The sequence below is a fragment of the Pan troglodytes genome, chromosome 6 (genome assembly GCF_028858775.2).
Source record: "Pan troglodytes isolate AG18354 chromosome 6, NHGRI_mPanTro3-v2.0_pri, whole genome shotgun sequence".
Taxonomy (NCBI): domain Eukaryota; kingdom Metazoa; phylum Chordata; class Mammalia; order Primates; family Hominidae; genus Pan; species Pan troglodytes.
This window is the reverse complement of record NC_072404.2, coordinates 127,317,322-127,329,442: the sequence shown is the minus strand read 5'-3', so window position 1 is coordinate 127,329,442 and position 12,121 is coordinate 127,317,322. Positions and strand designations below refer to the sequence as shown.

General features: G+C 39.3%; 1 protein-coding gene across 11 annotated transcripts in view; it reads left to right on the top strand.

Moving 5' to 3' along the window:
- DOCK4 (dedicator of cytokinesis 4) overlaps positions 1–12,121 on the top strand; it is a 472,223-nt gene that overhangs the window by 251,355 nt on the left and 208,747 nt on the right. For all 11 annotated transcript variants that reach the window (XR_008536523.2, XM_519315.8, XM_009453992.5 and 8 more), the window contains exons 9-12: positions 1,633–1,714; positions 2,564–2,624; positions 7,197–7,329; positions 11,824–11,912. Coding sequence is in view for 10 of the 11 variants with exons in the window: in XM_519315.8 (XP_519315.6) it covers positions 1,633–1,714; positions 2,564–2,624; positions 7,197–7,329; positions 11,824–11,912 (365 nt within the window). In the remaining variant the exon portion in view is untranslated. The remainder of the gene's footprint in view (positions 1–1,632; positions 1,715–2,563; positions 2,625–7,196; positions 7,330–11,823; positions 11,913–12,121) is intronic.

Here is a 12,121-nt window from a genome sequence, read left to right as displayed (position 1 = left end):
ATTGGCTGCCCTTTCTCATATGAGAAGTCAGCAATAGACATAAGTAAAAGATGAGATAAGCCAGGTAGTTGATTCTGTTAAACGTATCTATCTAGACTTAGATCACCAAAGAGAATAAGTGTTCCAAAACAGCCATAAATTCAAATTCATGTGCTTCCTTAGAGATCTGTTTATGGTTCTCATATCTCCTCTTATATGTATTTGAATGACGGAACCATTATTTAAGGCAAGGATCGGGTGATAACATAGAGGCTTCCTTGGTTCTGAGCCTTTTATTAATGTCCTGCTCTCCATTTCCCTGCTTGTTCCCTAGACTGAAGCTACACTGACCAAAGCTACAGCATTTTACATTCTGTAGATGTTGGTTGTGTGCTCATTGCCTGAGACAGCCAACTATTTAATTCTGTCATTGATACCAGGATATTGAAATTCAGTTAAAATTTGAAGCTCACAGTAGCTGGTAGATTAATTTTTTGTGGGTTTATATTTGTTTTATTTTGTTGAACATAAATAGTGTCACACATTACCTTGGATCTAAATGGCATCCATGGCTTGGTGCAGTGACTCATGCCTGTAATCCCAGCATATTGGGAGGCCGAAGCAGGCAGATCACTTGAGGCCAGGAGTTCGAGACCAGCCTGGCCAACATGGTGAAATGCTGTCTCTACTTAAAATGCAGAAATTAGCCAGGCGTGGTGGTGTGCACCTGTAATCCCAGCTACTGACGAGACTGAGGTATGAGAATCTCTTGAATCCAGGAGGCAGAAATTGCAGTGAGCTGAGATCATACCACTGTACTCCAGCCTGGGTGATAGAGCAAGACTCTGTCTCAAAATAATAATAATAAATAAACAAATGGCATGCATAAGTATTTATTGCTATGAATTAGTGGCTGATCAACAGCATTATTTGTGTTTTCATTAAATCTAGGTGGCACTGTATTTTCTTTTTGGTTATATAGATGAGAGGTTTCTATGTTGCCCAGGCTGGCCTCAAACGCCTAGCCTCGCCTCCTTATGTGCAAGGACAACAGTTCTGAGCCACCGCAGCTCCCGGTGGCACTGTATTTTCAAATGCAAGTTTAGTGGGGGTAGTTTGAGATCTTCTGTTCGTTTGTTGACCAAAGAAAATTTAAGTTTCATTTTTGAAATCTCTACTTGTGTTACAGATTGGAGACTTATAAGACCATAAAATATGAAGCCTTCTAATAGATAGTTAGCACTCAAAATATCTTTAATGTTAATTAAGTAATGTGACATAAAACATGAAAAAGAAATCTTAGTTACAGACACATGAAACATGTTATGTCATATTTTTCTCTTTTAGTGCATTTATTTCTACCTCTTGGAATAATGATATTACTGATATAAAATTGTATTCAAGTCTTTCAAAAGTTAATGTCTGTTTGTATATAGGTGCTTTCTGCTTTTGTAGTTGCTGCTTTGCCAGTTTTAACAGAAGTGAAGCAAATATTTGTTGTCTTCGGAGCTCTCCTAATTTATATAAGCAATGTTGATGTTAAATGAACAACCTAATGTTTAGCTTACCTGTTGTGATGAAGAGTAGTTACAGAGGGATAAATCTTTAACTATTAAATAATTTTCAAATTGTTAAACATTTTTTCTCTTGTAGTGAGAGATTTTTCTTGAGGCTGAATAGAAACGGGCTTCCCAAAGCCCCTGATAAACCGGAACGACATTGCTCCCTCTTTGTGGTGAGTGGATCTTGTTTCATTCATAAGGCAGATTCATCCAGTTATGATTCATACTATTTAGGAGAAATAAATTACTGTGAGAGAACATAGTGAATTTGCTTTTAAACTTTATGTAAATAACACACAAATTACATTAGTGCCCAGAATTCTGAATATCACCTCCCAGGATTACTTTCATTCCTTTAGTGTATTACTGCTTCTGTTATACTATTACCAAAGTATAACAGTGATTGCGGGGCACGGTGGCTCATGCCTATAATCCCAGTACTTTGGGAGGCCGAGGCGGGTGGATCACCTGAGGTCAGGAATTCAAGACCAGCCTGGCCAACATGGTGAAACCCCGTCTCTACTAAAAATACAAAAATTAGCCAGGCGTGGTGGCAGGCACCTATAATCCCAGTTACTCGGGAGGCTGAGGCAGGAGAATTGCTTGAACCTGGGAGGCAGAGGTTGCAGTGAGCTGAGATCGCACCACTGCACTCCAGCCTGGGCAACAAGAGCGAAACTCCATCTCCAAAAACAAAAAACAAAAAACAAAACCAGTGATCGCACTCAGCGAGACACCTGGTATTTAGTATGTGCTTAATAAATGTTTAAAGAATGAATGAGTGAGAGATTGAATCAACAGTGCTCTCTTCTTTAAAGTATTACTTGGTATCAATTGACCTAAGGTTGATTGTAATGATATTTTTAGAACAGGATTTAAATCATGTACTTCTGCTACAAACATTCCATTAAGAATGTCTGTGTCCATCTCTGTCTTTCTTCTTTTATTTGTGAAAATAAAGTGCTATGCCCTTTAAGTGCCGCTCATGTCTTCCAAAATAACCAAACTTTCTTTGTTTGTAGGATTTGGGCAGCAGTGAGCTAAGAAAGGACATTTATATCACCGTGCACATTATCCGAATCGGTAGGTATAACACTTGTCAGTGCAGTAGGGGCAAGGAACAGAGAGGAGAAATGCCAAGAGGTTTCTATGTTGTTGTGATTTATTGCTGTCTGAATCAGAAAGATATCAAAGCCAGATTTGAATCCAAGAATCACAGAAGTTGTGAATTGTCCCCAGACCTTCCCAACCCCACATATGACTTCCTCACCTACCATAAACAGATTCTGGTCTCTTTTAATATAAGTAATTAAGAAGTTTGTTATGTTTCATTTTGTTCTGCTAGCCTTCCTAAACATATTTGATTCAAAAATTCTGTGTTTGTCTTTTAAAATTCTAATTTCTGTTAGCATAAATGAATTTTTCAGAGCTGAGTTTCCTATAAGTTAATGAAGGCTCTGTATAAATTGGCATTTTCCAAAGTGCAGAATGCTTCAGAGCGTTATTCCAGAAGGTGCTACAAAAAAAGGCCTGTGAAATACTGAATACTGAATGTTTTTTTAACTTATATAATGTCATCAGCTTATTAAAGGGTCTGAGAAGTCCTAAAGGGAAAAATAAATATGCCTGTCTAACTTTGTTGACCCTAGTTTTCCTCAAATTTGATCTGACTATGAAAACACTTATATAATGTAGCACTTATTAACATCTTGCAGAACCCACTTTAATGTTCTGTGATGAACTTGCTCAGTGAAGCCAGAATGTGTTCCCTCATTTTTACACATAAAATGCCTCTAAAAGCAGACATTTTATGGCAGAGGAATTAGGTGAAATGAGGACTGGTGTAACCTACACAGTTTTTCCGTTAAGTCTAATCAGTCATTATTGGGAATTCATTCCCACTTCTTCACTAACTGTACTCCATTACTTGCCTAGGAATACTTCTGTGAGATAGTAATATCTTGCCATGTAGTCCTGCAAGGTGATTTATTTTTATAGGCTTTGGTTTTATGTACACGATAACTGCATTGTGCATTGAGTGAGACTATAAAAAACATACTTTTATTCCCACATAGATTTTCTGTATGTTTTTTCTCATAAAAATCTATTCTGAAAACCTGTTTTCATTTTATGCTATTTTGGTATTTGAAGGACAGTAGAAATAAAAAATAGACAGTTTTTGGTTTTGTTTTCATTTTTCTTTTTATAAATGAGTCTATGAAAAAAATTGGAAAGAACCTTTGAAAAGGTTGGAATAGTTAGAACCCATGCTGCTGTTTTCTTATGAGATAAAGCCTGTCTGTTCTCAGGATGGCAGAGGTAGTTTGTCATTTAGTCTGTGTTTCTTTAAATTCAAATGTAATACCAATGGTTAAAGTAAAATGTGGTTTTATATATCTTCATGTAAACATTGTTAAAATTTTAATATAATCTCTGATAGCAGTAAGAGAAAAAGTAAACCACTTTTGCTTTCAGAACTTTCTCAAAGATATCTATGGATTTGGGGTGGTAAAAAAACATGCAGCAAAGTGAGTATGTGCCTTCTGGCCCATGGACTTCACTCACAGTGTTATTGCCAAGGAAGCCGCCTCAGTAGTACTGCCCATCACAGGGCAGCCTTTCAAATGCTTGGTGTTTGATTTGTAATTGCACTTTTTATTAACATTGTTATGGTCATTAAGTCATTAAAATGAATGTTGAGTCAGAAATTACCTCCCTATCTTTGTCTTCAGTTTTGGGCAAATGAATACTTCTCTAGGATTATTGCAAAAAACATTTACCAGTTCAACATTTTGAGACCGAAGGAGAAGTGAGATTAAGGTAAAATACACTAAGATAGGTTAAGATTTAGTCTGCCAGCTCCCTTGTTGGAGTGAAATTGGTGGCAGATCATTGTCTTTCAGGGTGTTAGAAATGCAAAATGCTTGTTCCTCAGTGCCACAAAGAAATAGCACTGAAACATTAATTTTCTCAGCAAGGCAATTTTTACCTTCTGCAGAAAGGGTGCCTCTCACAGGTGGAACAATGGCAAGAGCACACCTGGACAGGGGAGGGGAAGGAGTTCTTATTCCTGACGCAGGTAGCCCCTACTGCTCTGTTGTTCCCCTATTTGCTAGGGTTGGACTGCACAGTCTAAGCTAATTCTGATTGACTATGTTGAAAAGAGCAGGAGTATAAGCCAGAGTGGCAGGGTGAGTAGTTTGGCGGGAAGGATGGTTAGAAACAGGTAACTAAAGGTAACTTAGGTCAGAGCAGGTGACCAGGGTGACTCAGGTCAAAGCAGGTGACCGGGATGAGTCAGGACAGAGCAGGTGACCAGGGGAACAGATGTAAACTACTGATCAGAACTGGCAGGAAAGTTTTTTATTGAAACTAGAGGCAAGGCGGTGAAGAGAACCAGGAAGTTAAACTTTAAAATGGAGAATCAAAGAATAAGAGAGCTGAACATGCTGACATACTGATTATTTGAAGAGAAACTTGGCGTTCACTATATTTAACAAGGGACACATACTTCTTACAGAATGTCTCTTGTACCTATTTAGTAGGAAAAGGGCATGTTGGCCGTCACTGGCTGCAGAAAGCAGGAGCAACAGTACCTCACTTCTGGGAATTTAAGTCCAGCTCTTTAGAAAGATGGAGAGAAAAAAAAAAGAGAAATTAATAGTTTTATATCTTCCTGCTCATGCCAGGAAGTTTCTTCAACCTCTATGCCTCCCTTTTGACTTTTGGTTGATTGCTCAGTACTTTTCCCTTCTCCCACTCCCGCTACCTTCCTTCCTACTTAGAGAATGTGCTAGAAATCTGATCGGGTTTCCCAAAGCCCAGTCAGAACTGTGAATTCTTATTAACTCTAGGGTTGGTGCCACTGATCTGGCACCAAAACATCTTTCCAGTATAGTAATTAGAATGGTGTCTAAAGCCGTGGCTTAACGTTAAACTTGCATGTTTGAAGACATGAGTCGGGTGGAGGTTTGGGAGATAAGCTTCCCAGGGCTCACAAGTGACAAAATCCTCGTTGGAGAGTGTTAAGTGGTTGTGAGAGCTACACTTCTCCCATCAACCTTATTCCCTTATTTTGCCATTCCTTCTGTCCCCTACAGTTTTTTTTCTTTAGTGCAGCTTTAGATGAAGGGGTTGTTTAAAAACAAACAAACAAAAAAGGATTGAAATGTGTGCATGCCCTTGTGTAAACTGTAGGAGCTAGCAGAGTCATTAGGAATAATCTTGTTTGCAGTTTCTAGTGTTTTTTTTTTTTACTAAGGAGCTTCTTTCTGATGTTAAATAACTTTGAAGTTCTCCACTCAGAAATCTTATCCTTTTGTCATCTTGTATTTGCAAGGAAATGATTAAGAAAAAAGCATGTTTTAAACCATGATATTGATAAAGACTGCCATACATATTAATATTTCATCCTAATACATTCTGTAATATTATTCAAAATAGACATAAATTGAGACCTTTTCTTCATTTAAAAAAGTGACCAAAGTTTTAAATTTGTTTAAATCAGTTGTGTAAGTAAAAGTAGGATTGGTTGATAATTAAATTCAAGTATGACATAAAGTGTTCGGTTTTCAGACAGAATTTATATTAAAATTATGTAGAGTGAAATTTGGCCATACATACGGCATCAGGTCATGACAACCTGATATTTTAAATTCTTACATTTTGCACATCTGAAAAGCAGCTGGCTTATTTTGGCCATTTTTTAGTTTGATTCTAACTGATAAAATAAGAGGTTTTCGGGCTGTGTTTCCCTGAAAGTGACATCTTGCAGAGGTAGTTTTCCTTTACTACTGATGAATGAAAGCCAAATTGGATATTGTCATCCCATTTTTTCCTGCTTAACATTGGATTTTGGAATTGCTGGAGATATCTTGATGTGCTATAGGAGGATTTTGCTCAGATAGAAACAATTTATGGTTGTGTTGAAAAGCATCTAGAGACAAATTTGCAGATTTTTAAAATCATTTTTTCCCACATTAACTTGTTATATTTCAACTTCAGTGTACTTTTTGCTTTTTGTCTTCAAAATAATCCACTGATAATTAAATACCAACAATACATTAAAACAGTGTATTAATAACATATTTTTAAACATGTAACAATTTAAACAAGTTAAAACTTTACAACAGTTAAAACCATTTTGGTGACAACTGAGTTCTGAACAGCCTGAGAGCTGAGGCAGGAGCATGCACATTTGATCACCTGTGCTTACTTGCTGTACTTCAGACAACCTCAAACTACTCTAGTCACAGGTGAAATTTTTGAAATAGTTTTTTTGAATATGGAATTTGTTTAAAAATAGAAAATGGAAGAGTCACCATTACTGCCTTTAGTGATGTGAGCTTCCTGGGATGCCTTCATGAATCTCAGGGGCCAGGGGATGGTTCCCAAACATGGGATCTGTTCCAGTCTTTGTATTTTACAGATGGCAACTGACGCCCAGAATTTAAGCTGCTTACCCAAGGTCACACAGCTAGGTGACTGGAGAGGAGAATCCAGAACTGAAGCAATATCTTCTGTTACGCCCAACCTGGGTGCTCTTTATTGCCCAATTACATTTCAATGGCCTATCTTATAGCTGTATGTTTCGCTACCTAAGATGCATCTAATCAAATGGCTCCATGGGTTAATGATTGCTCTTTAATTGAACAGGTCGAATGGGAGCAGGAGAAAAAAAGAATGCCTGTAGTGTCCAGTACCGACGACCCTTTGGCTGTGCAGTTCTTAGCATCGCTGACCTACTAACAGGAGAGACAAAGGATGACCTCATTCTGAAAGTATACATGTAAGAAACATGCACGTGGTGATGGCTGGGGTGGGCACAGGGGTACATGTGGGTCCTACTTGGGCGAATGCTACTTTAGGTGGGTAGAGAAGAACAATGGGTGGTTTATGAGCCATTCCTCAAAAACCCAGTAATCTGTAGACTTGTTGCAAGTGAGCCTACAAGCCACAATTTGCCAGTCAGAGGAATTACTGAATTAAGAACCAATGAGTACAGACAGTTTACCAGTTAGGTAGACCGTCTACTATGTGGGATACCACCTTTGAATTTATAAACCTAGCATGTCTTTACCTTCAGACAGTCAATGTGTTCTTGGAAAGTGAAAGTACTTTTTGAAGTAAATTTATTAGAATTGGGGAAGGGAAGCCCAGATGACTTCCATCCTACTCTAGGTGTTAGTTTGCTGGGCCTGCCATAACAAAGTACCACAAACTGCATGGCTTAACCCATTTATGCCTGAGGTTGCAATTTTTTGAAATTTTTGCAATCCTATCTTGGCGATGACCTTGAGCAGTAGGATATAAATAACTCCACATGCTTAGCGTTCCAATAATGGAACACTAGGCATAAATAAAATTTTTTTTTTTTTTTTTTTTTTGAGAAGGAGTCTCGCTCTGTCGCCCAGGCTGGAGTGCAGTGGTGCGATCTCAGCTCACTGCAAGCTCCGCCTCCCAGGTTCACGCCATTCTCCTGCCCCAGCCTCCTGAGTAGCTGGGACTACAGGTGCCTGCCACCACACCCAGCTAATTTTTTGTATTTTTAGTAGAGACGGGGTTTCACCGTGTTAGCCAGGCTGGTCTCGATCTCCTGACCTTGTGATCCGCCTGCCTCAGCCTCCCAAAGTGCTGGGATTACAGGCGTGAGCCACCATCCCCAGCCCATAAATAGATTTTAAACAATAGAAATGTGTTGTCTCACATTTCCCAGATGAAGATATTAGTATAGTTGGCTCCTTCTGAGGGCTGTGAGGGCAATCTGCTCCGTGCCTCTCTCCTGGCTTCCGGTGCTTTGCTGGCAGTCATTGGGGGATCCATGGCTTGTAGACGCGTCACTCTGATCTCTGCCTTCATCTTCACATGGTGTTCATGGCTTTCTCTGGGTCCAATCCCCCACCCCCCCCAACTTTTTTTTTTTTTTTTTTTTTTTTTTGAGACAGAGTCTCGCTCTGTCACCTAGGCTGGAGTGTAGTGGAGCAATCTCGGCTCACTGCAACCTCCGCCTCCCAGGTTCAAGAGATTTTCTGCCTCAGCCTCCTGAGTAGCTGGGATTACAGGCGCATGCCACCATGCCTGGCTACAAATTTCTCCTTTTTATAAAGATACAGTCATATTAGAGTGTGGTTCACCCTAATAACCTTCTTATATGATTATCTCTGTAAAGACGCTCTTTCAAATAAGGTCTTATTCTGAGGTACTGGGGGTTAGGACTTCAACGTTACCTTTGTTGGGGGATACAGTTTAACCCATGGTTCTCTGCTAAGACAGTTACTTGATATATTCCAAATCCTAAGTTAAATGATTTTTTTAAATGCACATGGGTTTGGCCCACACCACCATGCCACCTCCCCACCGGCTTGGACATTGAGGCCTAATATACAGCAACATCTTCAGAGCAGACTTATTAGGGTTTCCACACTCCTGGTTTGAGGACCACACCATTGGCCACCTCCATGAGTGAACTGGCTTTCGTATTCCATTCTGGAGGTTGTGTTAATATACCTAATATGTGCCAGTAGATTTTTCATAGGTGATGGTAACACAAGTGGCCCACTGCCTATGGGACATATACTTAAAATTGCCTTTTTGACCTCTGCTGCAGGGTTTCATGGATTTTTCTACTCTCCATCCAATGGGACTTATGTAACACATTTAATAATTCATTGACAAAGATTTATCTATAGTCTGTGGTTTAGGACCGGAAACTCTCTTCATCCCTCTTAAAAAGGAAAACACCTGTGATGTTGATGTTAAACTTGAAAACTTTTGGTGAAATTAGTGGGTGGTAAAAGTTGCTACTCTTTTTATCACATAGCAACCCTCAATTTCAGTGGTTAAGCTTAAATCCATGATACCCTTCTTTCCATACTTAACTGGTGGTCATAAAACGTAGTTTATTTGAAATGCTAATGACTGATAATAACCACCCTTTACTGTGTGCTTACTATGTGTGAGGAACTGTGTTAAGCACTTTGCATGTGTCGTATCCTTTTGTCCTCACAACAAACCCATGAAGCAGACAGACACTCCTACTCAGTTTTACTCATAGGGGAACGAGAGTTAAATAACTTGCCCCATGTTGCCTAGCTAATAAGAAAAGGAAGCAGATTTGAGGTCAGGACTGTCTTGCTCCAGCATCTGAGCTCTCCAGTTAATAATTTGTATTTTTCCAGGTGTTATTTCACACCATAGTCTAGTAAGGTGATGATGCTGCTGTTATGTGGCTTTTTAAGCATACTGAAATTCCTCACAAACACACTCTCATCATTTCTTAAAGTAGTCTTTCCAGGTGTGAGTAGCAAGTATTGTATTTATCCTGCCAGTGGGAAAACAGAGGGACGGACAGTCCCATCATCACCCTTTATTATGCAGCCAGCGGAATAAGACCTATGCATTCCAGCCCTGCCAATGGGAGACAGTCACACTCATGAAGACAAATTGTTCTGCTCTTTGTGTTTTTTTTTTATTGTCTGCTTTTCCGTAAGCATCAAATAAGGTTTTGGGTCATTCTTAATAGAAGATAAATTCCTGAAAAATGCCCATTCAGCAAACAGTGATGCTGTTTCAAGCGTGATACTAACCAGTCAAAACAGTCACTGTAGATTAGGAAGGAACTGTGAATTTAGTCAAACATGGGAAAGTGCCTGTTAGAAAAAATTGGGGAGAAATTTCTATTTGATAGGTGACTGAACCCCCAGCCCTTCTGGGACTCAAAGAACAGTAGCAAATGCCTGCCTGAGCCTGGAAGATACTTTAGTCACATACTTTAGGAGCTTTTGTTTGTTTGTTTGTTTGTTTTGAGTTTTGAGTTTTGTAGGTTAAAAGCATGAATTCTGGAATCACTTAACTATCTAATAGGAAGCAAGCCATCTTTCTTTCTTCCCCACTGGGCTGAAATAAGAAAACTGGAGGCAGAATGTGCTAAATGGCAGTTTGGTGTCTTACAACTAGACAGGTGGGATGGTTTCATTCCATCTTAATTTTCCAGCCCTCTTAAGATTCGGCGCTCATTTAGATATCCCACTGTTAATTGGCTCAAAAATCACCTCCATCATGTTCATCCTGCAAAATCCTGTGGCAATAAAATAAATAAAAATGTGAGCAAATAATTATGAATTATCTGCCTCAGACTTGATCACTAGGAAACAGAACCTGCACTGTGGGAGATTTTGATTGATAGTGTACAGAATCTTGATGTTCAGGCCTCTTGGGAGGATGCATTCATGGCTAATAAAGTAGTGAATTTACACATATGTTCAGATGAAGGAACTTTTCCCCAGCCAATCTGGGAGAGTAGTGGCAGTAAGGATGGATAGCAGAACCACATGCTTACAAATCATTATGAGTTACCAGGCAGAGGGACATCCATCCGTCCGTCCATCCATCCATCCATCCATCCATCCATCCATCCATCCATTCATTCATACTACTGACAGTTTTTAAGCATCCACAGCATTCAAAGTACTAAAGGAAACTCAGATATCAGCCAGTCCTAGATCCAGTCCTCAAGAACCTTAACAGTCTCCCAGGTGAACTACACCATGTAAACAAAGATAACATGACCTAATGAGTGATAAAAGCTAAGAGAAAGAGGTACAGATTGCTGTGAAAAGACGGAGAGATGCCCCATGTGGAAGATCTGAAAGAGTAATTTTATTATTCTTTGGTAAATCCTGCCAGTCTTTTGCCAGTACAAGCTGTGTTAATGTCAATTTCATTTTGCTTAATTTGCTGCATTTTGATTCTGGACAAACCTGGTCATGTTACAGTAGGCAGAGACTTGCTAATGAGAACTAATTTACTGAGCATTTATTATATGCCAGGAATTACCCTAAGCCCATGTTAGTTTAAAGTTCTAGTATATTATCCGTGTTTCATAGGTGGGGAAATTAAGACAAGAGTAAATAAACTCACCTAAAGAACATAGCTTGGTTAATAGTGAGAATTTGAATCTGGGGAGTTGAACTCAGTTGGGGCTGCCTTCCCCTGTATACATTGTTCTCTGAGATTTCTGTCTGTTTTGGGGCCACTTGTAATCTGCGAAGTGTTATCCCAGCTGCTTCTGTCGTGAGGTAGGTGGTCAGGCATTACCAGATACGGACATTCTTGCTCATCCTGGGACAACCATGCTAAAACTGACAGTCAGTTGCAGCAGGTTGATGGGGACCTCAAGGAGGTACATTATAGTGGTTATAACGAAAAGGGCAGATGTACTATGAGGATCACTGCTTGATTGCATGCATCATTAAAGCTTAACAGAGTGTTAATGTTTTCATAGGTGTAACACAGAGAGTGAGTGGTACCAAATCCATGAGAACATCATCAAAAAGCTGAATGCACGTTATAACTTGACTGGCTCCAATGCAGGTGAGTGTATGGGCTGGCTGATTTTCCCTACACTTTTCGTTCCAAGCCCTTTTTTTTGTTTGTCTGTCTGGGAAGGAAATTATCAGCCCTTTGTTTTTCTGTCTATTCACTCCCTAACTTTAAAAATGCTCAATGAACATTCTGGTATGTCTTCCTATGCTATGATAGGGTTGTACTTATAACTCCCTATAAAAAATGTATTCTATTCT